The following is a 27,464-nucleotide window of genomic DNA, read 5'->3' as shown; positions in this document are numbered from 1 at the left end:
TAATCCTACGGGCCAGGGAAGTTCGCGTACTTGGACCACATGAACGTTGAACGTGTCCAAGCAAGCTGGTATTGTCATAAGCGTAGCATACAGGCCCCGTTTGAGACGCAACCAGGCTATCGCTTGTATATTTTCCCCTCCTCGACCTCATTATCGACTCGCACACTATCTCGGCAACGTATTTCCCCAAAGCACCGCCCTACCACATCACACACGCCGACAGGCAATCAACTTGCCTCAGCGACAAACCAGTATCTCAAATCTCTCCCCACGTCTGATTAACTAACCCCTTTACAATACACGGCACGTCTGCCCAACTCGCTTGCTCCTCAACCCCAGAAATAGCCTACATTCCCGCCCCCCTTGCTCTCGTTACGAGCAAGTCTTGCACCTCCAACCCCTCCCCTTCGCCACCGCCTCCTCCGTGTCTTCCACGCACGCATCGTGATAAAGCCGGTGTTCGCATTCCTAGATATCATAGCATTAGCATCATCGGCGATACACACCCCGTAGGGAAAAAAAAGAAAAAGAAGGAAAAAAGAGTAAACATACCTTGTTCGCACAAACCAGCATCGTGGCCGGGGGCACGGGTCCGCCACACGCGGTGCAGCAGCCGCCCGAAGCCTTGTTCCTAACAGGCTGCAGGGCGGACGCGGGCGCGTCCCCGACCTCGCCCGCGGCGCGGCGGGCCCGGGCGTCCTCCAGGAGCTGCGTGGCCTTGACGATGGCCTCGTCCGGCAGCACGCAGCGGGCGAGCAGCGTGGCGACGTGCTTGCTGAACTCGTCGGTCCGGGACCGCTTCGCCGAGAGCCAGGCGGCGTTCTCGCGCACGAAGCGCAGGAAATTGCGGGGCAGGTACTGCGGCGACGAGACGTGCTGGCGTAGGATGAAGGCGTCCCACACCTGTAGATACTCCTTTTCGGCCGAGTTGAGGTCGATGAAGTCCTGCAGGTTGTCCCGATGCTTGAGCAGGAGCCACGAGTCGTCGATTTGGTACTGCGGAACCGGGGTGCCGGGCTGCAGCCGGACTTTGCTGAGGGGGTCGAAGAGGGGTTGTTTGGATTTGGGGACGAGAACCTTGCGACGGGTCCGTTTGGTGGTGAGTTTCTGAAGAGTGTTAGTCTTACGAAGGTTGACGGAAGCCGAGTTCCGGGGTGGTATCTTACTGTACGCCCTCCTTGCGGCGCGGTATCTTCAAAGACTTCGCGGCCATTTTCTGGGCCGAGACGGGAGGTGACCCAGGAGTCATCTCCGTTTACGTACTTGTCCAGGTCGAGGGGTTTAACGGGCAGGCCGAGCTGGTACACCTTCGGCCTCAAGGGGGAGCCGCGGCTGTCGGCGTTCGGTTTTACAGTGACACAGTACCCCGCCTTGGGCTTGATTTCAAAGTGGAAATCATACTGCGGATGGCTTAGGTAGTGAGCACGCAGCTGGCAGAGACGGTCGTTCTCGGCACCACACAGGAGGCAGGCAAACTTGTCCGTTTGGACCTGTTCTGGCGGGAGCAGGTATGTGATGGTGTGCTCGTCGAGCTGGCTGTGGTCCTCCCCAAGCTTCCGCCGCTTCCTAGTCTCCTTCCCGACCGCGTTGTTCCACATCTGCTTGACGTTGTAGTTGATGTCTAGCCTTGTTCGCCGAGAGCGACCGGGAGTAAGCTCGCCCTCGGCCAGCTCGTCGGCTGGATCAGCTACGGATCCGTTCGCTTGCCCAATTGGTGCGGGCTCCCCCTCGCCATTAACCTGGGAGTCACGGTGATGCATATTTGTGCCATTGACAATGTTGGCGTTGCCGTTAACCACGGGCGCAGGGGGTTCGTGGGGGTCAACCACCGAGATGGAGGGCTGGATATCTTTGGTAGGTTCTCGCGGCCTCCGCTGGCTCGATATGGCTGTTAACCAACGAACGTCCATGTCCATGAGGAAGTTGGTAGCAACGTCATTGATGGGCTGCTTCTTTACCCGTAGGCGGACCGACTTGCGATTGCGGCTGCTAAAGAGGTCGGCGATGTTGGCGGTGAGCACCCACTGCCGAGACGGGAGCCCCCTGTTGTAGAACGTGTCCTCGTCACTGATGGGGACGAGATCGGTTGGCGGCCAGTTGGCGTCGCCGGCGGACTCGAGCTCGACGAGCACCGAGTAAGAGTTGGCCAGACCGAAGATGGCATCGTCGTCACGCTCGAGAAAGATCTTCTCTTCTGGAACGTGAAAGGGCCGGATGGAGGAAAAACGAGCCATGGGGGACGAGCCGGCAGGGTTTTTGAAGACGCGAACATCGCAAACTTGGCTGTCGACGTGCAAGACGACCGCTTCGCCGCCCTTGTAGCCGCTGATGGTGAGCTTGCAGCGGGCCTTGACCTGGACGACATCCCTAACGTTGGGGGCGATAACACCGTTAAAGATACCGTTCTTCACCCGCGGCGAGTCCTTGTGGCTGATCTTGAGGACCTCGATGCGAAGGGCACGCTGGGCGGTGCCATAGTTCTCAAATAGCGGGAAACCATCATAGTCGTCATCGATACGGCGGCGTTTTGCTGCACGCCGGGCCTGGTGGTCGTCCTCAGCAAGCTTGTCGCCGGCGTCGCGAGTCTGGGAAGAAGACTTGTTGCCCATCTTGGAGTTCCAGTGGTTGGTAGCCTTGAGCCAATTCCGATGTAGGAAGGGCAGGCCACGGTTGTGATGGCTAAGGGTCGACATGGTGTGAAGATGTCATCAGGACGTGGTCATAAACAAGCACGTGAACGGATGACAATGACTCTTTGGTCCAAGTCCCTTGATGCCCAGGTAGGTAGCGAGACGCGTGAAGGGGTCAACGGGGTTTGCGAAGCGAGATAAACCGCATTGTCTGGTGATAGGAAGCGCAAAGGTGGAGCAGTGAGTATCGTGGTATCGTGCTTCAAGTTGAAATAGTTCGGCGAGATGAAGGTATAAAGGTAAGGTGAGGTAACAGAGAGAGAAAAAAGTCAAATAAGCGCGTAATGAGGGAGCGTGTGTAATAGGTCGAGGAAGGTGCGGCCGAGATAGGCAGCAATAGCAACCGATGAAGGACTACCAACCAGTCATGAACTGCTGTGATTCCCTCAAGCCCTCAAGACTGTGAGATGAGATGCAGCAGCAGACTGGTGTGTGAAAAACACAACTGTGGTGTGGATTGATTGACAAGGGAGTCAACCACCCGCTTGGGAGGACCGGCGCGCACTGCCGAGGCTGATGGGTGACCTGATGGTTGAAATCAACAGAGTGCAGCCACCAAGTGCGTTGGATAAGCTGTGGCGTTTACATTCGAAGTGCCATCGACACGAAAAGGGGGTACGGCAGTGGAGCATTAATGAAGGGGGCCGATGGAGAGACGCGTACCGTAGCCGAAAAGACGAGCGAGGTTCTCCTATCGCGATTTCAGGTTTGCTGTTGATTCGTGCCACTTCGGCAGCCCCGGTCGTCGTGGGGCGTGGCTCCGTCTTGCGACCCTGTACGGTTAGCGGCGATCGCGGTAGGACGGTACCAAATGCGGCATACAGATTCCGTGGGGCGGGAAAGTAGCTCGCTAACAGACCCTTGTCAATGACACAGCTGAGGGGCCAGGGTCGTGAATCGGAATTGGGCTCGGGTTTCGATTGAAGAGCAAGCACGAAGTAACTGGTGAAGAAAATAGTATAAAGCGATGGAAAGGGCTGGAATGCAGCAAAGGGTGTGTGTGTGGGGTTCCCTGCAACTGCCCGTCCCTACCTCGAATTGGTGGTCGAACCACAAGAACAGGGCTCGATTCCCTCAAACAGGATGGCGATGAGAATCAACCTGAGCTGTGGAAATCTTAGCTCTGCATGTGTCGGTGTTGTCAACGGACAGAGATGTCTTGTTGAATGGCATATATGCGCCTGTAGGAAACCAAAACCACCCTGTCTCGTCAATTTAGGATCAGACACCATTACTCATCACTACGGTACCAAGTACCAACCTATAATCCAATAACCACAAAATGCTGTGAAATGTTAATAAGCGATAGCTACCTAGGTATAAATAACATTGGCAGCCATATCCGGCGTCAGAACCTCCTCGGCGAGACTGCTTGATCTTGTTGATAGAACGGTTCTCCGTTCCCATTATACCCATGAAAGGGTTTCGTTCAGTCTTGTCGACTGCTTTTAGCAGTCTTGCCTCTCTCATGATAATGAGAGTACGTCAGTGGCCGATTAGTTGTAAATAGCTGTGGTTAGACGGACGGTACCAACTCGTTCCCGTGTTTTAGACAATCAAACAGAGCTGAACACTGTAGGTTCAACCTTGCGATGTTCTAATCGGAACCGAGATGCCACAGGTCTGCCCACCGTGGCGTGCGTATTGTTGCTTGAAATCCAATTCGAGGCCCGGTCGCGATACCCGAGCGAGAGATGCTGATTCTACTGTCTCTGGGAATCCATTTTTGTGGATAGGTACCTACCTAGTTCAGCGTCCGCGATTATAAAGTGAACCTTCAGTCGGGCCCAGATCTACACATCTTGTATTTGGCGGCGTCGCCGGCATAGTCCTCATGAACCGGGACATTGTAAGTTAGCTTACTCGCCGTCGAAATAAGACGCCTTTGGCCAGCGCAGATATGGAGTTGTCCGGATAACGTCGAATGCCAGTTCCTAAGTTCTATAGCCTTAACGACGAAGATGAGGTTGCCGCCTGGTTAATGGTTTCCGGGGCTCTGGTCACTCCCGTTTCTAGTATGAAACTAAACAGATTACGCGGGTGTTAGCAAAAGAAAATTCCATCGGGCGTAGTATCCCCTGATATGAGCACTTGACAACCAGCTCGACACTAGTTGGACGGGTGGTATAGTTCCAAACCACTGAATATCCTCAGTGACTGTAGCCCGGTCTTGCCGGCTCTTCTTCCCATCTCCCCTTGGTTCGACGGTGTAACAGTTCATATTTGCTTCAGGCACATTGTGTGCCGCTGAGCATCGAAGATTAACTTGGTTGCTTGTGATGGTATAGATTTATAACAGGACAATTGCCTAACATGGTCTTGGGTCCTAACGCCGTCCCTATATTCTTGTCCAGCTGATGACGATGTATTTCCATAAATTGGGGGGCAGGGAAATTGGGGCAAGGTTCATTAGAGGGATCTGGATACAGCCCATGAAAACGACCGCGATTATAGAACGAGCCCTTGATGAAACCTTTCCTGGCTGACCAATCTCAAAGTATCCATCGAGCCACACGACGACAGGACAGGAGATTAGATACTATCACGGCATCCTGGAACGGACGATTAGCGCCAGGATGTAGACAGCAAGTCGTATAAACACAGCGAAAGCAATGCCGGAAGCTTGAAATGTTTCGCGCCTTATTGGGCATGCGTGGTACACAAGATTACGATTCTGTGTCAAGTACCCTAGTAACCCATACCCCCCAGATCGGGCCCTGGTCCCGTATAAGAAGCAAGTGCAAGCAAATCGAAGCAAGGCCACCCGTCGCCATCAGGACGGGTTTGCGATCCATTTCCCAGCCCAACCCAGACATGCAAGTAGCAACAGTTGCCCATGTTAATGCACCACCAGCCATGAGAGAAAATACAACGACTATATAAGGGGAACAGAAATGGGAGAAACACCCTTCCTTCTACCAAGCATACCCAGTATCCTCATCCTCGTCCTGGCCAACCCAGTCGTCATCCGACAGATCATCGTTCTCACTATCCAGAAAATCGTCCATGGTGAGCGTGGTCTCGACCGACTTCTGGTTATCCAGCTGGATCTCCACCTTCTCGCACATGCCCTGGCGGAAGGCGGTTTCGGCGGTCCCCGCCGACGATGCCGGAGATTCAGGTTGGCTATCCGGGCTAGACCCGCCCACCGCCTGTCCTCCCTCTGCTTCATCGTGCTCGTCCTCATCCTCGTCCTCATCTGTATCGGGCTCGGCATACGACGGCCGGGCAAGCGCGTGCCTGAGACCCCGTCCAGCGCCGGAACTACTGGCGCGGGATGGCGGGTTCGACCGTTTTATCGACAGCCGGCCACTCCGGCGCGAAGGGTTTTCAGCGGCCAGAGCACTAGTAACCTTGGCTGGCCTTTTTGAGGCCCGCTTGACCTCCTCGATGCTGGGCTGTTGGGCCGGTTCTCGCAAAGAGAACACCGGCATGGGGTCCTGGTTCTCACGTAGGAAAATGTGTCGCAGCTTGCGCTCCCACTTGTTACGAAGCCTTGAGCGCTCCAAGATAGGGATGCTCAGCATAGCTTTTAGTTCCAGGCGGCGGAGCTTTAACAGTTTCGAGGCACTGTCCGTGAGGGACTGAAACAGCGTCTCGGCTGCATCTGCGGTCCACTTTTTCATGTTCAGGAGTTGGAGGGTCTCCAAGGCCTCGGGCCACGCCGGGACCTGGTCTGGGGTGAGCAGATCGTCGTAGCTCGGGTCCGCATCATGGTAGAACTCATGATGGTTGAAAGTTTTGAAGTCCATGGAAAAGACCTGCAGGTTTGGGCAGGCAGCTCCTAGAACTGGGAGGAAAGATAGGCTCAACGACTGGTTGTGGTGCAGTATGAGGCGCTTCAGCTGGTGCCCGCTTAATAGGAGATAATGTGCGAAATCGTCGCCATTAATGTCCCAGCAATTGATAAGCTCTAGTGTCTCGAGACACTTGGGAAGGAGCGGTAATAACTGGTCGTTAGCCGCAGTGGACGACTCGATGGCGAGATGCCTGAGGTGTGGCAGAGCATTGATTGCGTTGGCCATGCCTTGAATGAAGGCTTCATCCTTTGCGGCTAACTCATCAACGTCATCAGTTGCTTTCGCGTGAAGCGAAGGCACCTGGTAATTGACGAACGAGGTTTTGATCAGACTCGAAAACGCCGGGGTTCGATGAAGCGCTTCCACGGCGGCAAGATCGAGAGTCGGACCCATCAGTCGCCGATTCCACTGCCATTCGACAAGTCGCGCATGTTCGGCCACTTGTGCTCCCTCTGCTGAGACTTGTGCTCCGTTGAGAGCGTCAAAAAGGCCGGAAGGGTAATGCCAACGTAGGCTACCATCCAGCGACCGGTATGGAGGGTCGTCTTTTTGGTGAAAGAACTGGATGACCTTCAAACGAGGTAGATAGCTGACCAGGGCCTCGAGGTCGAGTGGTCGGCCTTTGAACGTCTTTGAGGCAATCTGGTCGACATCGATCCAGAGTTCTTTCACTTTCACTCTGTAATTAAATGCCGTGGAGGAGGGGTCCATCGACAGCAGCTCCAGGAGACCATGCGCCATCGGCCGACTCAGCAACGGAGGAGTCTGATAAAGAGCTGACAGGGCCGGCTCTGCGAATGCACGACAGACACCGCTGGCTGCCGTCAACCATCTGGTGTGTTGGGTTTCGGTGAGTGGTGCGGCGGCATAGAGGAAAATTTGGGCCAAAATGAGGTAAGGCAAGCTGGCCCAGTCCGGGATAATGCCATTTCTGACCACGGCTTTGCCTTTCTCCGGCGCAGGAGATGGTTTAGAGACGAGTTTGCATGGGCTCTTGGTTGCCCGAGCTGGGGTCGTCGGCTTTTTGGGCGTGGGGGCCTTGGGAGCTCGACGTTGTTGATGGATGCTCGCTTTCTGCTCCACATCGGGACTGGGGCTAATGTGAGGATTCTCAACTTCGTCCCCGCTATCGCTATCGCTATCTTCTCCATAAAACCCCGGTTTGTGAGGGGAGCGACGGGTCCGCTTTGGTCGACTTGCGTTCCCGCTTGACGGTCCGGAGCGCTTGTGCGACTTTGGGGTGCTGGGTGGTGGAGGCTGTGGCACCGCGGGATTCTCGTTGGTTGAAGTGGTCTTCGGGAGCGCAGCCGAGCTCCTTGTCGCTCGGCCACCCGCCGGGGGTCCCGGAGCGCCGGACGCTTGGCGCGGCCGTAAATTGCGAGTTGTCGCTGCCGATGCAGCGGGTACGGAACCCGTGCCATTGTCAGCGAGTTGCCTCATGATGGATGGCTAGACCGGTGATGTGATTGTCGCGTTTATCGGGAATTACAGCTGCGCTACCCAAAGCAGCTCCAACACCCCAGACGCCCGACACCGAGGCAATTGAAAAAGCGACAAAAGAGTTGAAAAGGGTTGATGAGAGACGGAATTGATGGGAATGTGTGGCTCGTTCGACCAATTGCTTGCTCTGGCGGGGGGCGCATCGGGAATTGATGAAGAAACTCAGCTCCAAGGCCCGTGACACAAATTGCGGGGCAGCATGTACAGTAGTATAATTGTTACCCGCACGGACTTATTCGCACAGTATCGTCTCGGCCCAGCTCAATAGCGAGCGGGTGGACGTGATGTCATCTTTTCGGAACTCTGAATGTGCTTCGAATCTGTTAATTGCCCAAAACATCGAAATGAGTCGGGATTGACATATGCATAGTATAGGAGAGTGGAATGGATGACGTTTGAGTTCGTGTTTTGAGTGTCTTCAACGGGACGCTCTTAATACTACCTAGGTAGGTAGACTGGAGCTCGCCGGACTTCGAAGGCGATAATCGAGCAGGACTTTTTTACACAAAGTTTACCATACATCCCTTGGAACCCCACTCCGGTAAACTTTTAGCTGGGCCGTGTACGTATGCAAAGTATGGCTCTTTCTTCCCGTCACATGCGATGACCAGATGAATAGCGGGAAAGCTACTTGGATAAACGAGGCCTTCCCAGGTCCTAGTCAAACATCCCTTTTCCAGTAGTTATCAACCCTGGGGTTTCCCGTCTCTCTGTCAGGTTTCCGCCGCAAATCCGTCGAAGTCCCCAGACCCAGACCGATTTACTTGCCGCCGATTAAATTGTGTCATTAGAAGGATGTTGCCCTAATCTAATGACGTGCAACATGTGATCCCGCTGTATCCTCATCCCTCAACGTCTCTATGCCGTGCCTTTATTTCCCGCCCTTTTCGTCACTGTCGCCCTTCTTCTTGGCGGTCTCTCTCAATGTCTGGCCTTGACCTGCGAAGTGCGGCTGCTTTGCGTTCGCAGCCTCCCTCTCCTTATCCTCGGCCGTCTTGACCGGCTTGATCTCGTAACCCAGGAAGAGTTTGTTAGGGGGGAGACGCAGGGGCGCGGGCCCATTGCTTCGTCGTATGGGTACTGTGGCTTCCTTGGCCGAGCTTGACGTGCCAGCCACAGGGGTTGCGGGCTTTGGCGTCGGAGCCTTGCCGCCCTTCTTGGAGCTCAACCGTTGCCCCTCTCCCACAAAGTTTCCTGCCAAAGATGCTGCTGAGCCCGGCGCGATCGAGTCGTAATTAATGGCCTGTGCCATGGTGCCTTGGTTATAGAGTAGACCCCCGGGAGGCACACCGCCACCACCTGCGCCTCTGGCACTGCGTGGTGTGCTGGTGCCGCTGCCACGTGCCGCTCTCTCTGGCTCGACGTAGCCGACTGGAGGAGCAAAGTCGACGCTCACATCCGTCTCGATCATGCTGACGCCCATCCTAGCAGTCTCGGGTTTCACATCCAAAACGGCCATGTCGTATATCTCATCGTTGTACTCGAAGTTGAAGACGTCGCCCTTCGTCAGCGCCGCGAAGTTGCGGAAGGCTTTCTCGAGGACGGCACGCGGGTCGGTGATGTCGAGAAAGTTCACGGACTGGGGTTGCAGCTTGACTAGCTTGGCAAGTTCGAGGGAGGTGGTCTTGACCTGGATCATGTCGCCCACATCGAGCTGAAGTGATTGCATCATCTGCAGAACCGTCAGTATGCGGCCGGAGCCAGAGGGGAATCACCAACATACCCATTGTGGAATGTAAGCCCTACCCTCCTCCGCTACGAACTCGAGCACGCCCGCATGTGTGTGTTTGCCCGCCGCTGCCCCGTTAATTAGTTCTAGCATGATAGGCCATTGAACGTGCATCCTTGACACCTTATCCAAGGCGGATGGCGGTAGGAAGATCTTGGATCCGTAGTTGAGGTCGGGGCGCTCGGCGCCGGGGGCCATGACCAAGGGGTAGCATCGGTAGTATTCATCGAAACGTTGTGCGCGAGGAGCCCGAAGGTTCCCGCGATAGTCGCCAGGGTTAAACTGCACTCGTGGGTTGAGCAAGGCGATCTTGGAGGAGCAGTAGACTGCCAAACGCGGGGTCCAACTCACCATCTTTCCCGAATCGCGGTTACGAGATTCACTCGTGGGTTGGTCGATGATATAGAGGATCGAAAATAAGAGATGGGCGGGGTTGATATCAGGTAGTAATCTTTTATGCCCGAATGTTGAGGGTTGACTGAAACTTGTGTGGTTTGTTCAAGTTGCAAAGGCAAACCGGAAGGCAACAGAGGATGACATCTTGGGCTGTTGTCACCGAAGCACGCCGCCAGTGGTCCATTCCTTGCCTGTTCAATGCACTGTGCGGGGTTGTTCGACGGCGAGGTTCCATGTGGCGTGAGCTTCAGGGTCCATATTTGTTGGATGCATGAGAGAGGAAAGCTTGACGGAAAAGGTAGGTAAATTTGACCATGTCAAATCATTGTTGCGTGTTTTATGTCGTTGAGCTAATTTTACTATCCGTATCAGACCTCGATTTGCAAAGCCCATGTTTTGAGGGTCTACGTAACGAGGTACACGTCGCTGCATTGTTTCCAAGCAAGTACCTCCTTCAGCCACACAACCTGGGTGCACCAAGAGCAGCTGGTATTTCGCCGTCAAAGCTCCTCGGTTACACCTCCCGTCGGCAGAGCCCGGCACCCTTGAACCTGTTCACCTTGCCTCCATTACGGAACTGGCCAAATATCGCCTCGAGGGTCCATCACGGCACCATGTCATCCAGATTCTCAGCTGCGCGCCCAAAGCGCGCCGGAGAGGCATTCGCACGAGTCCATCACGGAGAAGAGCGCGACGAGCGCGACGAGAAAAGCCCCACATCCAAAAAGGTCAAATTCGATGTCCGCAACCCGTCCGCACTGGCGCCAAGCGGACGAGACGACGACGATGAAAACGACAATGTCCTCGATGCAGACGTCATTGGCGCTTCTGGGAGGGCGACAAAGCGTGGCGCGGTGAATATCGACGGCTACGACTCAGATTCTGAGAATGAAACGTTCAATACAAGGGCTGAGGCCAGGGGCAAAAAAGGGAAGGATGCGGAGGACGTGGACCTGGCGGATGTGATGGACAATTACAACTCCAAGGCTAGCGGCGGCGGTGGCGATGAGGAGGACGATGAAGTGGACATGTTCGGCGATGGTGATGGCGACGACAACGCTGCGGCGGGTGGCAACAAGCCGGGAAAGAAAGACAAGCAAGTCCGCTTCCTCGCTGACAAGGAGATCGAGGGTCAAGAAACCACCAGCAAAAGTGGCGGCACAGTACGGATAGACAGAAAGCCGGGTAATGACGAGGAGGATGAGGACGAAGACGACGACGAAGAGGTTGTCGCACTGGCCATCGCCGAAGAAGCCGTGGACGAAGAGGTCGGCCTCGGCGGCCTCAAGAAGCACGCGCCCAAGATCGACGCTTTCAACATGCGGGAGGAGCAGGAAGACGGCGCGTTCGACGAGGCAGGCAACTTCGTCCGGAAGGCGGTCGACGCCGACGCTGTGCACGACCGTTGGCTGGAGGGTATCAGCAAGAAGGAGATGAAGAAGGCCGCCGCGGCTCACGATAAGCGCGAGGCTGAACTGCGGAAGCAGCAGCGTGAGAATGACAGCTTATTGACGGGCGATCTATTCAAGGAGCTCATCATTCGGCTGGAACCGGGTGAGACGGCCTTGGATGCTCTAGCAAGGCTTAGAAAGAGCCAGACAAACAACAACAAGGCCAAGAAGATACCCAAGTGGAAGCAAAAGAAGGCCAAGGCAAAAAGCAACGGCGATAACGGAGGGGATGCCATGGATGTCGATGCTGAAAAGGAGCCTGAAGACCCGAAGCAGATCAAGATCAGGGACGCAATTAATGCCATCGCCGACGCAGCAGACAAGTTGATGCAGAGGGACTATCCCAATATCTATGATAGGGAACGGGAGCGGCTCATAAGGGAGTATCGCAATGAGACTGGGGAGGCCTGGGTGGAACCATCGGAACCAGACGAGACCGAGGATGGCGGTGGAATCGGGGAAGACAAGATGTGGGAGTTCCGCTGGACAGACGGACGGGACGACGCTGCCAAGCAAGGGCCCTTTGACGGCCCAACTATGAAAGCATGGCAAGATGCTGGCTACTTTGGCGAAGGGGTAGAGTTTCGGCTAGCAGGGGGGGAGGGTGGATGGACGAGAGTTGCTACGTTTGTGTAATACATCAATGAGAGGCACCGTGTTGAGAAGACAAGCCGGTGCAGGTTCGCCAGCTGCGAGTCTCTTTCCACACCATTCCAAGTCATTACCGCACATGATATCAAAGTCCAGACCCCGGTGAACAAAACAGTTTTACCCCCTTCCGAGAACGCCTGCAAATCGAATACTGCTTTCCCTCGATCTAGCTCGTGTCCATCGTCTCGCCCGTAGTACCATTAGTCTTTACCGCAAAGTCAACGGCACCGTCATCGCCTATCAGCCGCTTTTCTGACTCGGCTACGAACCCGACGCTCCTGGCAGGGTCGTAGAACAGCTTAAAGCTCCGCTGCACGTCCTCTACAACGACCTGCTTCGCGCGCCTCTTCGCGCAGATGAGCTGGGACGTGGTGATCAGATTGCTTGCGTAGCGGAGCCCTGCTTCTTGACCGATTTTGGTGAGTAGTGCAAGAGCATCTGGGGTGAGGTCAACCTCCTCCTCCTGCGCGCGGATTGATAGGATTTGACGAAGCTCGTCCCCAGTGTAGGAGTGAGTGTTGATAATGGCGACGCGGTCGAGGAAATCGAGCGGCAGGCCGTGGGGGCTCTTGTAATCGGTACCCCGAATACGGGAGTGGCCTCTGTTGCTCGCCATGATGACGATGGGGGCCAAGTCCGACTCGAGGGCGCGGTTGACGTAAGAGAAGCACTCGATATCGAGCATGTGGACCTCGTCAATAAACAAAACTCCCGGGACAATCTCTGCCTTGCCCTCTTCCTTCCATTCGGCAACCTTGGTGTTGATCTGGTCCCGGATCTCGCTCCGGATCTCGCCCGTATCGCCCGAGAACAGGGCCAAGAAGCCCTGGGTGCGCGAGTTGATGACGTCAATCTCGTGCAGCGATACGGTGTGTACGACCTCCTTGCGCTTTTGCAACTCGCCGTCGGGGCACTGCAGGAACTTGGTGTCGACGCCCATCGCATCGTAGTCGCGGGACCGGGCGTATGACCTGCCAAGCTTGGTGATTTTCCCCGACGACTTGTCGATCGAGATAATGTCGCCCGCCATCACACGCTCTTTGGTCATGGCATCGATCATCTTACTTCCCATATCGTAGATGGCTTCCATGTCGGTCGTCTTGATGGTGAGCTTGCCCTGCTTGGCGCCGCCCGTTACGCTCCGATCAATCTGAATCTCCACCACCTCGCCCTCCATTATTTCACTCTCCTCCTTGATCCTCACACCGATCGACTTCCGGAAGGCTTGCGTGAGGGCCTCGGTCTTGGACATTTCAAGGGAGAAGATTTCGGACGCGGCGAGCGTGGTGAACGGCACATCGGGGCCCAGAGATTGAGCCATCCCCATGGCAATAGCTGTCTTGCCGGTACTGCAAATGAAACACGGGTCAGTACATGACATGACAAATTCCAAACTGCTCGGTGGTGTTGTGACCTACCTGGGGGGGCCGGCAATCAGTACGGCACGACCGGCAATTTTGCCCTGCTTGATCATCTCTAGGATAACCGCAGCGGCCTTCCGGGCCTTCTCTTGACCGACCAGCCCCTGCGAGGCCGCTCGGGGCTCTAGAGTGTCGGCATCGACACCTAGCCCACGAATGTGCGAGTGTGCTGCGATCAGGTTAAGCCCCCGGAGCTCTTTGCTCTCGGAGATCGTGACGACAGGCTGCATCATGGTATGTTAATTCCTGCTATTCTGCGATAATAGTGCCCTGAAAACAATGGACTTACAGCAGCCATTTTCAATTGCGGTGTCGAAAACCGAGTTGCTCGTTGAACGCGCCGTAGTTTTAGCGCGAGGCTGCTGCCCAGAGATTCGAGCTTTGGTCGCGATACGATGATTATGCACCCCAGCCACAGTGGGGCATAAATTGTGGCAACAGACAACGAGCTACGCCTAACATGCACAACGAGAAGGGGGCGTTTTCACTGGGAATTCCATTTGCGGAAATGAAGTCACGGATCGACGCGCTTTGGACGGGGCACCCTCCTCTTTGACAACTTTTTTGGGGGATTCAACTCGAGCTCGATGAAGTACCCCGTACTTTGACTTTTATCGAGTCACCCCAGATCATTTTGGTTAGAACACCCGAAAAGTTCCCGGCCCTCAAGATGATCAAAAAAAGATACAATCGTACGCATACCTGTAAGACAAAACATATGGCTTCCCGTCCTTCCCAATCATCCTCAAACTATCCCCTGCAGGGGTCTCGACCCCTAACAAAATACCATTGGCCAACATATGCGCCTCTTCAGCCCAACCGACCGCTCTTTCCTTATCGATTGCACGGTTAGCCGATAAGTCCCAACTAATAAGTGGGCGAAGAGCCAACACCCAACGCCAAACAGAGCTTGCTTCTTCTTTCGTCCTCGTTCTTCAGCTGCTGAACAGTCGGTATTGCTATGAACTTCTAGGCGTCACTAAGATCAAACCCATATTCTGATTCATCGGCGTGCCCTACCTGATTTCCGGCCTGAACAGCTCCTTCGTCCTTTTACACAACGTGCCACGCGAGCTGTGGGGCAATCCTCTTCTCCCGCCCGCAGACCTGGCGCGACACCATCGCTGGACAAAAATTTCTTAAGACGTTGCAGAGAACTTCTTCATTCCGCAAGGACACCAACTTGCGGAGTATCTCATTCGCACGTGTCCACGGCACCGACCTGGAAACAAGATTTTATCCTGCGCTGGGACTCGCTTCCAGTCTACAGATCCACAGCAGTCTGTGTCTGGCTGACGGTCAGGCGCCTGGCGCGGGACGGTGCCGCAATAAGCGCGCCATACCGTGGCATCGAGCTCGACCGTGGAATGCACGGAATTTCCGAGTCAAATTGACGGCTTTTTCCGAACCTAGTCGGACGACAGCATGTCGCACAGATCATCGGACGCCTACTCGCGGCGTCCTACCACCGAGGATCGGCGCGGTTCCGAGTCTCGAGACCGCCGCCTAGATCCTTACAAAGATGAGAGGTACCGGCGGGACACGGGCACGTCTGCGAGAGAGCGGCGCACATCTTCAGTAAACTCCGCCGCAAAGTCCCGAGTCGCGGGGAATCCTTCCCGACCTGAGAATGGGACGAGAACGGGTGGGTCATTCTCTTCCATCAATACTTCCATCTTCAACGCCCCTTTGAATTTTCCGCAGCTAGAAGAATGTTACCCCGCTGACTCGTGGCTAGCGTCAACGCCTCGATCGCCCGTGGAAAGCCCTACTGCAGACTCAAACACCGCATGCGATAACTTCGCTAGCCTGCTCAGACAACACGACGAGGCTGTCATCAACGTGGCTAGGCTCAGGGCCGAGCGAGATCCGCTTGACAAGGTTTTGAAGCAAAGACAAGCGGAGTATGAAAAATCAATGATTAAACATGCGGAATTCCCCTCTGTGCCAGAAGTACAAAATTTGCACAGGGTGAGGTATGCCGAGCGCGTCCGCTTGCTGGACGCACAAATACAGAAAGCCAAAGACGTTGCAGACGACACAGCGCGGTCCATCGCCCAAGTCATTTCAAGCCTCCCCGGACCCGAGACCAATGTCGCGGCTCCAACTATGTCTCTGCAACAACAAGAGACGTCGAAAAAACAGCAAGCGGAAATCAATGAGCTGAAAACGAAACTACGCAAATTTGAGGCCGAGTACGCGCAGGAGCAGGACGAGCTGAAGGCCAAATTTGACAGACATTGTGCAGAGCTAAAGGACCAGATGAAGGAGCAAATGAAGGAGATGGCCAAGGGGATGAAAGAGGTGAAAGAAATCAAAAACATGAAGAGAACGAGCGAGGAGGCGGTCGAGGAGGTGAAGGAGGAAGTCCGTGCAGTCCGCGCGGAGATTGACAAGCATCAATCGAAGAGCCGTGAGGCCATCTCGGCTGCCGAGGTCTCTGCAATTGTACGGAAAGAAAGCTCGGCTCTACAGTTGGATATCGCTAGCCTCTTAAAACGGGTGGGCGAGCTTACCGAGCAGCTCGCTCAGAGTACCCAGGACACCGTTGTCCTCCGCAACGACTTGATGGCCTGTACCCAACGAGTGGGCGACGAAGCTCGAAAGATTGAAGAGCATGAGGAGAAACTCTCGAGTCTCGACACCGAAGCGCTCGACAGCGCGGCTGAGGCGGTGTCCATCGGTTTCCCGGACCTGCAAGCGAAGGTGGCAAGCCTTCAAACCAAGATGGACTTCACTATTTCGCAGCAGGAAGTCGACAACAGGCAAGAGACTTTGTTTTCCCAAGTGAAACAATATGTGGAAGGGATGGGCGAGGGTTTAGGTCAGATGGTGGACGAGGCACAGAAGGCTACAACAGAGCACGAGGCGCGCATCAAAGCTCTCGAGAAGGCCTCCACGAGTACCGCTAGCCCCGGCCCGGGTACCGGACATAACCAGGCGGCGACAGCCAAGTTCGACACCATTAGTTCGGACATTGCTTCGATCAAATCCGAATTTGACGCGGCCAAGGTCACAATCAACCAGCTCACTGAGAATGTCTCAACAATCGTCAACGAAGAGCTCAGTAAGCAGCTCGATATGCTTCGGCAGTCGTTTATGGTGTTGGACGCCCAATTCAACAACCTGTCCACCAAGTCGCTGGCCGAGCACATTATCGGACATCTCGAGCATTTCTACCCAAATGCCCGTCAGCTCAATGCTGACATTGAGTTTTTGAAAACCGCGGTCGGTGCCCTCGGCTCGCGCATCGACGAGGCCGAAGGGCGGATAGAGGATTTCAAAGACAAAGCTGGCAGCTTTTCTGAGGCCAAGCCATTCGATGCGTCCGAGGTGGAAAACATGCAGAACTTACTCCTGCAGAGCCTTGACGAGAGCGGCCGGCCGGCCCTCAAGCGGAGGAGGGTAGATCCAAGCCCCAATGGCATCGAGCAGCTAGTGCCATTGACGAACGGGACTGGTTAGGAACGTGGTCGGACGTGGTTGCTTGCCGGACACCTATGAGCGAGCTTGCTAAGGAGCGAGCGTGCTAAAGAGCGAGCGTGCTAAACTTGGGTCCACGGTTGTCATTAAAATGGATGCAAATATCCCTCGGTTTGCTGTTGGTGGGATTGATTCTTTGGTAGATTTAGCTTGCCGCTTTATGTACACTGTTTCGACTACGCTTAGTTTTAATACCTAGTTAGGAGTTAACTCGGGGTTGGGTTGACAAAGATGCTCTCGCTTGTGGAAATTTTAGACTGTTTTCGCAGGGTCACGCCGTGCTTTGCACCACCAAGCGGTGACCTCACCCACGTGGTGGCCGAGGTGGGCTGGTGGCCCGGGTGTGATGAACCGTGGGGGCTCAGTTGCACCGAACTCCCTAATGGGGACGAACTCGGGTACCATAGGCATATCTCCCATCTTGAAAAAGAACTCGAGGCCTTGTTCGGCACCGCGCCGTTCTCGGGCAGATCGCCTCAATTATAGGCTATTTTTGCATGACCGATAAATATCGGTTTTGTTAACTCCAGGGTCGATCCGAGTGGCATCTCACGCATCTGTACTTTTTGCTTACTGTTAGTCGAGAGGAGGGGATGCCCATTCGCGAATGTAAAACCCGAGTGTTAGGTTCCATTGTTTGCATGTTCATGCGGGGGGGATAACTAAGAAAGGTTTGGTTGGTCTTCCCGTCATCTTTGGCCCAACGCCAACAATAGGTGCAGATTATAGCGCCTCAAATCAGGCGGGAGGAGCAGAGCCTCGCATGGTTTGGTCAGGCGAAAATCAAAGAAAGGAAGTTTTGTGTTACAATGCTGGATTTCGCAACCCGAGTGCCCGACCGTGCCAACAAACGAATGTGGAACGGCCGAGTTTTGCCAGTTGTCGTTGCTCGAGCCAGGGCGATCCTGCAGACCGACCGCCGCTCCGTGGACCCACCTGCCCGGAGACCCAGGCCAAGCTCCCACCACCCTGTCGCTCTCCACTGTTCGCGCCGGAATCCCACCCTCGGCATCCTGCGCACCACCCACCCACCTTGTGTACATCACCGCCGCTGAGTCCTGCGCCTTCTGATACCACCAAGCAACGAGCCGGCCGGCGGCATATCGCAGCTCGACCCGATACCCGAATCCCGATTGTTCTCCTTCTCGCTCCCGCTGATTGTTTCGCGAACACCAAAGACGCGGCACCGGGCACCGGGCACCGCCACGACACGGCCTCCTCCACCCCGAGAGATGCGCTCGTGTCCTATCGACAAATACACGGTCGCTGTTAGGAGGTTGGGATAGACACGGGGAAAGTTTGGCGATTTTCGGCATTGCAGCAAGGTGGGCTGCAAGTTCTTGTTGTCTGCCGCCGCCTTGGGCTGCGCGCGCTGCGACTTGGGGAGGAAGCTTGCGGTGGGAATCGTGCGATTAGTCTGGGTATGTGCGTGATACACCACACCGGCTGGGAGTCTGATAGCGTTGATTTTGCGTCATGCATCAATTGGGCTACCGGCGGCGTGTGGCTATCTGGTTGACTATCACGGTCGACGAAATTTTCTGCTTGAGGTGCATGTACTGATTGCGCAGGCCGACAGAATACTGCGAAGTTGTCCGCGCACCGGACCGACCCTGCGACCTGCTGATTCAACAACCGATTTCGCCTCGCATCACGAGATCACAAGGATCCGGAGCCTGCTCCTGGGTTGATTGTTTCTTCACCACCGGAAGCTTCGCGCATCGCCTGGCATAATCCTCGAGCTTCATCTCTCGATTGTTCGCTGCTACCAATCACACGAACGCGCTATACAACACTCTTTGACGGATCCGATGTCCCAGCGATGAAAGAAAGAATGGATGGAGCGGCGGAAAATGCACATAAAGTGGCCCAGCGCATCCTCCCAGACCGCCCGCACCATCTTTCATTGTCCTTCGACCGCCGCTTTCCCGAACCGGACGGCTGGTGGTTCAGAGGTCCAAGCAGCGCTTTACAATACGTGACGTACATATCCGCTGCGCAGCGAGGGATACTCATGACGCGCGCCGGCTTTGAAATCACGGACGAGTTACCGCCCCCGATGCCGATCAAGCTTCTCGCCAAGGGCGAGGCCAAGAAGAAGCTGTCCTTGACGGACTATCAAAATAGGAAGAAGTCAGCGTCGCCAGTGGAGAATGGAACGCTAGGGAGGACGGAAACAAAGACGAACGGCACGGTCCACGCGAAACCCTTACCACCAAAGGATGACGTCAGGCGGGATGGTAGCGTGAAGGTTGCTGAGAAAACGAATGCGTCACGCCAGGCTGACGCGCGGTCAGAAAAGCCACGGCCAGAGACGAACGGGGACAGGTATGCCGAACAGACTCCCAGGTTGTATGTAGCACGCCCGCAAGCCACTGACCAACCCGGCAGAAGCAAAACTTCACAGGCGAAATCGCAACCTGAACCCGAAACCCGTAAGCGGGCGGCGGAGTCGGGCGGGGATCCGCCTCTTCAGAAACGAGTCAAGGGCGAAGCTATCATGGCGAAAACAGACCAGCCGCGACAACCCAAGCCGGGGACGCCACGGGGCCGGGAAGCGACGGAGAGACCATCAAGAGATGCAAAGACCGACACATTACACCCTACCCACAACGGCATGCCACCCTCGTCCTCTGACCGAGACCGAGAGAATACATCATCCCCGAGGTCGACAATTCAGGTTAATGGGTCAAGGCCACGGTCGAATAGTGGGACGCCGACGCCCCGGAAACCGGAGCCCATGACAAAACCAGCGTTACCACGACTCCTATCGCCCCTGCCTCCGTCTTTATTTGACGACGACGCCGGGAAAGACGTCACGCCGAAGAAGAAATCGGCGGCGAAGGCATCGAAGCCAGAGAAGGAGAAAATAAAGCGGCCACCTAAGAAGATACCGCCACTACTCTCTCCCACGTTGCCCCCAGTCATCGAGGAGATTCTTGCTGTCCAAGACCGAAAGCAGACCGCTTCAAAGGGAGTGTCTAGCCAATCGTCTAACCAGTCTTCCGACTCATCAGGCGGCGCAAGAAAGACCATAGTGGCTGCCCCCCCTGGATCCTTGGCAGAAGAGGAGGAGGTGAAGCCCGCCCGGCTCTCTAAGATCGTCACCCTCAAGTTCAGGAACAAGGCGAATGCAAAACGGGCCAAGGAACTCCTCGGCCTCCCATCTAAGTCAGCAAAGGATGCACTCAAGAAGGAGCGCTCCGAAAGCGCAGAAGCCGCCCCTCCGCCCTCTAAGAAGCGGCCACGGCCGGCAGATGACGTTCCACAAGAGACCACCGCCACCAAACGACCCAAGATGACCGCAGATGCCATCACGGCAAAACCACCCGGACCGACTACTCCGCTTAAACACACGGCAACATCTATGTCCCGGGTGACGTCAAGTCAATCCCAGGGCCAGATACAAACCCCTGCCGCCACAACCGGCCTGACCCCAGGCACCTCGGACAACAGGCCTCCGACCCGCTCAGAGCCTCTTGACCCCAAGACGATCGCCCAAGCCGAGTCTTTCAAGGAAAGAAACATCGAGTACACGCGGCTCGGCAGCAAGCTCAAGCACGCGCGCGACGACCTCCTGCGTGACCGCGGCGCCGCCCTGGCGGCGGCCGACGAGCGGCGCGTCATGGCCCTGCACTTCGAGATGGTGCTCGCGTACATGGTGGCGTTCGACTCGCTCAACCAGTCGCGCATGCTCGAGCGCAAGGTGTGGGAGGTCTCGGCGTGGGAGTCGCTGCTGCCGCACCTGACCGAGCTGCGGGGCCGCGTGCAGAACAACAAGGCGCTGCGGGCGCTCGCCGTCCAGATGCACGCGCTGGGCCTGGAGCAGATCACCAACGCCTTCGCGACCCTGGACCCGGGCGCCGCCGCCGCCACGTTCGCCCGCTGGGGCAAGCACAACCGCGCCCGCACGTCCATGTGGGCGGAAGCGGTCGCCATGTGGGAGCGGGTGGACGACGCGCGGATGAGGGTGGCCATGGGGCCGTGGACGACGGTGAATGATGCCGTTGCGGCCGTGTTGGGGGTTATGAAGCGGTGGGCTGAAAGGGAAGGGGTGAGGTGGCACCCAGAGGTCACTATTAAGGGGGAGGTGGGCCGTGAGGGTGATCGCGAGAGTGACCCGTATAGGGAGGGAGATAAAGATCGCGACAGAGACCGAGACAGAGACCGAGACAGGGATCGAGGCAGGGATCGGGGCAGAGAGCGAGAAAGGGAGCGGGAGCGGGAGAGACCCAGGCCCTCGCTCAACCACGGGTCGAGGTACTAGACACCCCGATATCAGCCCGCTCCTCCTTGACTACCTACCTACGTTCGACACGTACATATGGCGTCATCACCCTCGGAGCGGACAAACCTATCTCTACACACAACACTTCAACCCCGCCCCATTCCTCTTACAACATCTACCCGCTGTCATCACATCACCATGCATAGCACATCAACATGTCGACACATTGTATTATTTTAGCGTTGGTTTCCTTCCTAGCGAGCGGGAGGGCAAAATGGAGTCGGTACCAATGGGCAAAGAAGCAGGCGTACACAGCAAGCAACGGACAGCGGCGACGGCGCGCGGCGTTTTACGAACCACAGTTACACATTTTCCTTTCTCTGTTTATATCACTTAGCTTCCGGATGGATCCTTCGGAACGGAACGGACGATACCTCACGACTTCTCATTTTCTCCTACCTATTCTTTGTCCTTATTTGATTTACCGTCCCACCGTCCTGGCATGCCGGCAAGCCCGGCATCCGGACGGCTTGATCTCGGGCTGGGTGGTTAGGGGCAAGTTCTTGCCATTGGGGTTGGGGGTTAAGGCGATACGAAATCTTCGTTGTTTGGGATTGGCTGATCGAGGAGGGCATGGGGACGGGATGGCGATGCTTTCTTGCATCCGATGGGCCATCTGGATCTGTACAAGGTTCTGTGTTTCACACCTTTGACGGTTCTTTTTTCTCCCTTGTTGGCTTGCTGTCTTGTCATATGCTGTTTAGTGATACCTGGCGCAAGCCGGCCCGATGGAAGTAGGGCTTTGCTGCCGTTACTGTTTTCGTATTATGAGTTGGCCGGAGAGGCGAAGAGCGCGCTCTCGGATGGAGAGGGCATCTCTTGTATGTATATATATCTGGCTTACTCACCTGCGGAGGTACTCCGTGGTGTGAGGCTTGCTTGCTTTGTTCTTGGATCTCCTTGGGGTAATATGCGCAGGTAAAGGGTCTTGCCCATCCGGGCAGATGGATAGCTTTAGGGAAAAATAACCATGAAACATATTTATCACAATGCTTCTCGATGGCCGAGTTTTCGGGTCTTGTTTCGTGGAACGCCATTTGCCATTTATGCTCCTTTATGAGGACCGAAGTCACCACCAATATGGTGCGCAGTATTAGCTAGGTATCATTGAGCAAATGCCTCAAGTATCCGCCTACGCCTGCGCCATGCCCATTCCCATGCCCATGTCAAGTTGCCACGATGAGTAGAAGAAGAAAACTAAGAAAAGACCCCTATAAGCGGGGGCCAATGCTCCTGAATCCGCGAGCAGTGATAGCCGAGCATCAACTGCCCCCCGACGACCGACGCCCCCTCCACCATTTACCACCCCGGCCAGCCAGAAAAAAAGAAGGATGGCACACGCACCCGAGAAAACAAGCCAAAATAGCCCGTATGTACGTCCCCCTTCCTCGGCATACCACACCCCTCCCCAGCCCAAACCAAGACCAGCAAAGCAGCAAGGCCCGAAGCAGCGCCGTCGCCGCCGCGCGGTTCCAGCAGCAAGCAAGACCGCCAGCCAGGTCGGTTTGGTTAGAAATCGTCCTCGTCGTTGGGGCCGCCGCCGCCGAACAGCGCCAGGCGGTCGCGCTCCTCCTGCTCGCGCTCCAGCTGCTCGGCCAGAGCCGGGTGCATCGGCACCGGGCGCAGGTTCAGCTCCTCGATGCGGCCGCAGACAATTCGGTTGTCTAGGGCGGGGGCGAAGGCCATGCCCGTGCCGTCCATGCCTGTGCCGCCCATGTCAGTGTCGCCCATACTAGTGCCACCCATGCCCATGCCAATGTTGCTCATGCCAATGTTGCTCATGTTGCCCATGCTCATGCTCATCGGCATCATCAACGGCATGCCGGCGCTGGCGAACGAGGGCAGCGAGATGCCATGACCAGTGCCGGTGAAGTTACCGCCGAAGAGTTGGGCCGGGGTAATGTTGTTGGCGTTGCCGGTGGCGTACAGGAAGTTGGTGCTGGCGCTGTTGCTGCCGGCATTATTGGCCATGGCCTTCACCATGGCATCGCCGATGGCGGTGGTATTGCCGATGTTGCCACCGTTGCCCGCGTTCGCGCCGTTGCCAATGTTGGTGTCATTGTTTAGATTGGTACCGTTACCAGCATTGGTGATGTTCTCAGGATTAGTGCCGTTGCCCGCATCGTTGCCGTCCTCGGCCGGGTCGTTGATGGCATTGGAGGAATCGCCGACAGCGTTGGCTTGTGAGTAAAACCGCGACTGAATGTGAGCCGGCAGGCGGGAGAGCCACTTCGTATGCACCTCGGCGGAGGACGGGGTGGTAGTCCACACGCCGTCGAGCTCGACGAGAACAGCCTGGCGCTGAATGACTAGGTCGGGCATGACAGCTGGGAAGTTGGCAAACTCATCTGTGATGGCTGCGGCGAGCTCGTTATCAACGGGCTCGGGCCTGGCGGCGCGGTTTCCGGTGCCCTTCTTCTTCTTGGTAGGGGTCTCGGGCATTTCCATATCCTCTTCATTATCCTCCTCAAACATCCGGTTGATCATGTCGGTATCCTGCTCCATCTTGACGATAGCTAGGGACTTCGCCTTGCGCGCGCGGCTGCCCGGAGGGATGGTAGGGCGCTTGGCCGGGGTGGCGCGCTTCTTGACACCGGCACCGGTGCCAGGGGTGGCCGCGGTCTTCTTGGAACGACTGGTAGTAGGGGTCACGGGAGCGGCGTCGCCCCCGTCCTCATTCTGGTTCTTGGCCGGGGGCTTGACGGGAGTCCAGTTGTCTAGGTCAAGCTTGCGCTTGATTTGACCATAGCGGACCTGAAAAAGGGTTGTTAGTATTGAATAGGTGGAAAGGGATGGGACAAGGAAAGGGGTTAGCAAGAGCCAATCCATTGACCAGACGACGGGGTTGAGTTTGAAGAAATCTACCAACCTTGGCGGTCTCAGCATTTTTGAAGCCGGCGTCGATTGCAACAGCAGCCCAGTCGATCTCGGGCTTGCCCTTCATGCTCTTGATGATGGTGTAGAACAGGTGGGCCTCCTGAAGGGTAGGTTGCTTCTGCTCGCCAGTAGAAGCGATAGCAGCACCTGCCTTAGCCGAAACCTTGGGCGGCATTTTGTTGTTGTTTTTTTACGTTCTTTCTCGATCCAGATGATGAGTTCTTTTCTGGTGGAAGCCACTAGTTGTTTTTTTGACTATTCGATAGCAAGCCATTAGTATGATGATTCCAAAACAAGAATGAAAAATAGCAAGGGGAAGAAAAGTTGGGAAAATCAGGAAATGAATGCGACTCGGGTTGGAGAAGGGCGACAAGTAAAAAGACGTCAGAGGCCAGCGCCCAGCGACGGGGGATGCCAGTGTCTCTCCTCTTCGCCATTGATGAGAGTGAGAGGTGGTCAAATGATGTAGTGGTCTGACGCGATGAAGAAGGTATCTTGAAGAGGGATAGCGATGATGGAAATAGGAATTGTGCCTGGTGAACCGGGAGGAGGGGAGAAAGGGAGAAGGGGAGACAAAAGGAAGAGTATGTAGGTTCATAATTCAACAACTCTTGAAACGAAGCCTCAAAGGCATTGAGATCAACTTACTGTGATGTGTGACCGTTCTCAAGTTAGAGCAAGATGGTTTCGTCGCAATCGAATAATGCTTCGAATGTTCTCCAAAGGATGGTGGAAGAGTGCTGGAAGGTGAGAATTTATGCTGGTGGGTGGGAAACAAAACTGAACCTGTGAGCATCACGAGATGAAACGACAACTGCAGGAAAGGCACTCTGCCCTAATGATAAACACTGATATTGTTGTGATTCAAAAGCCCTGGCACAATAAATACTTATTCACTGTGCTCACAATAACTTGAACTCTAAGCTGGCAGGCTGGTAGCACCCTAAGGAGGGCTCACCCAGAGAAACAAAACAGAAAGGACTGCACACACCCCATGAAGCCCTCTGGAGAGACAAGGTTAACCCTCCAAAGCCAACCAGGCCGGCCATCATCCACATTGAGAGTATTGAAGACTAAAGACAGGGCTTTATTAATCACATCATCATACTCATACTATTTTACACCCCACGTCAGTTAGGATATGCCATTGACAACCCAAGACCCATCTCGCGGAGATAGCACAGAACTGGGGAGGAGACACATTCAAAAAGATACCCTCTAGACCAAAACCAAGCCCAGCCAACAAGCAAGCAGGCAAGCAACCAAACAATAGGAGCAAAACACGGCGTAGTAGTAACAACCGAAGTCATCGCCCATCCCCAAAACCGCTCCTCTTTTCCAACTTTCCCCAACCCCATAAACAAAGCAAACACTTACTACCCACCACACCCACCATGCCAAACCACCCCACTTCAAATCCCAAACCCCTCCCCCTCCCACTCCCCCTTAACTGCCGCCCCACCCCCGCCACCCATCTCCAACTCCATCTCCCTCTCCCGGAACATGCTCGTCCCACCACCACAACCACCACCACCAAGATGCAGCCTAAGCGGATCAACCCCATGATGCCCGTCCTCATCATGCCCATGTCTGTGCCCGTGGCTGTGGTGGTGGTGGTCGGCGCCACAGAACGGGTTGTTGTTGGTCCCGTTGAAGGCGCCGTCGAGACCGTAGCCGCCGAGGGCGAGGCCGAGGCCGAGGTTGAATCCGGGTTGGGGGGGGAATAGGGAGTTGGTTGGCTGTGGTTGGTGGTTGGTGCTGTGGTGGTGCTGGTGGTGGCTGTGGGAGTGGGAGTGGTGTGGTTGGTGCTGGGAATGCCATGGGCTGGGCGAGCCTGTGCCGGTGCTGTCGCAGCATTGTTGTTGTTGCTGCTGTTGCTGGGAAAAGTCGTACGGGGATGGGGCTGATGCCGAGAGAGGTGGGGATCCGGCGCCGACCATGTGATGTTGGTGGCTGTGGTGTTGGGTGTGGTGATGGTGCAAGAGTTCGGTCGGCGGCGGACTGTGGGGAAGGAAACCTTGCATGCCGGTGACGACGCTATCGGAATCGCTGCAGGGTGTCAAAAGGCGCATTTGCATGCGATGGTGGTTATTGTCCATGTATGGGGTGGAGGATGTTGAGGAGGAGGTTGTGGGGGTTGTGGCGAGGATACCGAAAGGGGTGGGCTCGGGGATGGGGGTTATGGTGTTGGTCGTGTTGGCAGCAGCGGCGGTGGTTGTGGGGAGGCGCTCATTTTTGACACGGGGAGAGGTAGTGGAGAGTATCGAGGACTGATGGAGGTGTCGATGTTGGTTAAAGGGGTTGGCAAGACCCGGCTCGGCTTTCATCATGGCTGCTATGGTCATCGGCGCTGGAGGTTGAGATTGGGATGGTTTGGGGGCCCGCTGGCTGATGCTTTTTCGTTCAGGCTTGATGACCGCGTCGGTCGTCTTTTCAGTCTTGATGTTCCCGATCCCGCTGCCGCTCCTCTTCACACCCTCATCCTCGTCCTTTTTAGGCGGCTTGTTCGGCGGTTTGGGGCTATCGTCTTTCTTCTTCTTGGACACGCGGTTCTTGCTGCTGCTACTGCTGCTGCTGCTGTTGTTGTTGTTGTTGTTGTTGTTGTTGTTGTTGTTGTTGTTGTTGTTGTTGTTGTTGTTGTTGTTGTTGTTGTTGTTGTTGTTGTTGTTGTTGTTATTGTTGTTATTGTTGTTGGTATTAGTGCGGTTCCGGCGCTGCGGCTCCAGGCCTAGCATGGCGGCACGGAACCGCGAGTATCGCATGCGGGCGGCATGGCCGTTGGTGATCTCCTGGGCCAGAATCGGGTTGTGGGCTACCTTGTTCCAGTCGACCTGGGTCAGGGGGTGGTTAGTCCTCGACCCCTCCCGATAGCCCTCGATCACTTACATCCTTCAAGCATTTCTGCTGTAGAATGGCGAACAAGAAGCGGGCCATCACATTGTCGTTGTTCGACATGGCGGTGGTGCTGGTGGTCGGGCCACGGCCTGACCTGACCGAGAGGGTGAGAGGTAGGGAGGGAGAGGAAAGGGGGAGCGGTCGAAGGCCAGCGACTCAGCCAAGGACAAAAGAGAGGAGCAAGATAGTGAGCGAGGAGGGCAAGCCGCTCAATATGAACCTGAACGGCAGGGCTTGACCGCTACGAGGAGAAGCTGTGGCAAGGATCACTGCAGCCGAAACC

General features: G+C 55.6%; 11 protein-coding genes across 11 annotated transcripts; 4 read left to right on the top strand and 7 right to left on the bottom strand.

Annotated features, from left to right (window-relative positions):
- Positions 1-329: 329 nt before the first annotated feature.
- B0H64DRAFT_209961 (uncharacterized protein) lies at positions 330-2,949 on the bottom strand. The gene is made up of 3 exons (XM_062799404.1): positions 1,167-2,949; positions 553-1,107; positions 330-468 (listed from the first exon to the last, which is right to left on the bottom strand). The coding sequence occupies exons 1-3, from the start codon at positions 2,691-2,693 to the stop codon at positions 373-375; spliced, it is 2,178 nt and encodes a 725-aa protein (XP_062656815.1). The 5' UTR covers positions 2,694-2,949; the 3' UTR covers positions 330-372.
- A 2,358-nt stretch (positions 2,950-5,307) lies between these two features.
- Positions 5,308-8,080, bottom strand: B0H64DRAFT_403954 (uncharacterized protein). Its single transcript, XM_062804360.1, has one exon. It carries the CDS (start codon positions 7,928-7,930, stop codon positions 5,606-5,608), a length of 2,325 nt encoding a protein of 774 aa, XP_062656814.1. The 5' UTR covers positions 7,931-8,080; the 3' UTR covers positions 5,308-5,605.
- Positions 8,081-8,861: 781 nt separating this feature from the next.
- B0H64DRAFT_326532 (ubiquitin fusion degradation protein UFD1-domain-containing protein) lies at positions 8,862-9,917 on the bottom strand (the record flags this gene model as incomplete). The annotated part of the gene is made up of 2 exons (XM_062800743.1): positions 8,862-9,662; positions 9,714-9,917. The coding sequence occupies 2 exons, from the start codon at positions 9,915-9,917 to the stop codon at positions 8,862-8,864; spliced, it is 1,005 nt and encodes a 334-aa protein (XP_062656813.1).
- An 812-nt stretch (positions 9,918-10,729) lies between these two features.
- B0H64DRAFT_419080 (uncharacterized protein) lies at positions 10,730-12,202 on the top strand (the record flags this gene model as incomplete). Its single annotated transcript, XM_062805356.1, has 1 exon — positions 10,730-12,202. The coding sequence occupies one exon, from the start codon at positions 10,730-10,732 to the stop codon at positions 12,200-12,202; it is 1,473 nt and encodes a 490-aa protein (XP_062656812.1).
- Positions 12,203-12,292: 90 nt separating this feature from the next.
- B0H64DRAFT_209941 (TIP49 C-terminus-domain-containing protein) lies at positions 12,293-14,073 on the bottom strand. The gene is made up of 2 exons (XM_062799403.1): positions 13,636-14,073; positions 12,293-13,566 (listed from the first exon to the last, which is right to left on the bottom strand). The coding sequence occupies exons 1-2, from the start codon at positions 13,869-13,871 to the stop codon at positions 12,384-12,386; spliced, it is 1,419 nt and encodes a 472-aa protein (XP_062656811.1). The 5' UTR covers positions 13,872-14,073; the 3' UTR covers positions 12,293-12,383.
- A 779-nt stretch (positions 14,074-14,852) lies between these two features.
- Positions 14,853-17,228, top strand: B0H64DRAFT_209916 (uncharacterized protein). The gene is made up of 2 exons (XM_062799402.1): positions 14,853-15,283; positions 15,377-17,228. Exons 1-2 carry the CDS (start codon positions 15,064-15,066, stop codon positions 17,101-17,103), a joined length of 1,947 nt encoding a protein of 648 aa, XP_062656810.1. The 5' UTR covers positions 14,853-15,063; the 3' UTR covers positions 17,104-17,228.
- Positions 17,229-19,135: 1,907 nt separating this feature from the next.
- On the top strand, positions 19,136-21,388 carry B0H64DRAFT_419077 (uncharacterized protein; the record flags this gene model as incomplete). Its single annotated transcript, XM_062805355.1, has 2 exons — positions 19,136-19,449; positions 19,513-21,388. 2 exons carry the CDS (start codon positions 19,136-19,138, stop codon positions 21,386-21,388), a joined length of 2,190 nt encoding a protein of 729 aa, XP_062656809.1.
- An 88-nt stretch (positions 21,389-21,476) lies between these two features.
- On the top strand, positions 21,477-22,401 carry B0H64DRAFT_209913 (uncharacterized protein). The gene has a single exon (XM_062799401.1). It carries the CDS (start codon positions 21,565-21,567, stop codon positions 22,060-22,062), a length of 498 nt encoding a protein of 165 aa, XP_062656808.1. The 5' UTR covers positions 21,477-21,564; the 3' UTR covers positions 22,063-22,401.
- A 517-nt stretch (positions 22,402-22,918) lies between these two features.
- B0H64DRAFT_444564 (uncharacterized protein) lies at positions 22,919-24,461 on the bottom strand (the record flags this gene model as incomplete). Its single annotated transcript, XM_062806795.1, has 2 exons — positions 22,919-24,163; positions 24,279-24,461. The coding sequence occupies 2 exons, from the start codon at positions 24,459-24,461 to the stop codon at positions 22,919-22,921; spliced, it is 1,428 nt and encodes a 475-aa protein (XP_062656807.1).
- A 784-nt stretch (positions 24,462-25,245) lies between these two features.
- Positions 25,246-25,692, bottom strand: B0H64DRAFT_403948 (uncharacterized protein). Its single transcript, XM_062804359.1, has one exon. It carries the CDS (start codon positions 25,642-25,644, stop codon positions 25,417-25,419), a length of 228 nt encoding a protein of 75 aa, XP_062656806.1. The 5' UTR covers positions 25,645-25,692; the 3' UTR covers positions 25,246-25,416.
- A 6-nt stretch (positions 25,693-25,698) lies between these two features.
- Positions 25,699-27,381, bottom strand: B0H64DRAFT_465473 (uncharacterized protein; the record flags this gene model as incomplete). Its single annotated transcript, XM_062807668.1, has 2 exons — positions 27,173-27,381; positions 25,699-27,117 (listed from the first exon to the last, which is right to left on the bottom strand). Exons 1-2 carry the CDS (start codon positions 27,239-27,241, stop codon positions 25,699-25,701), a joined length of 1,488 nt encoding a protein of 495 aa, XP_062656805.1. The 5' UTR covers positions 27,242-27,381.
- Between the last annotated feature and the right edge of the window lie 83 nt (positions 27,382-27,464).

The sequence above is a fragment of the Chaetomium fimeti genome, assembly GCF_033439085.1.
Source record: "Chaetomium fimeti strain CBS 168.71 chromosome Unknown B0H64scaffold_6, whole genome shotgun sequence".
Classification (NCBI taxonomy): domain Eukaryota; kingdom Fungi; phylum Ascomycota; class Sordariomycetes; order Sordariales; family Chaetomiaceae; genus Chaetomium; species Chaetomium fimeti.
The sequence above is the reverse complement of the archived record's forward strand: the minus strand, read 5'-3'. Positions and strand labels throughout refer to the sequence as shown.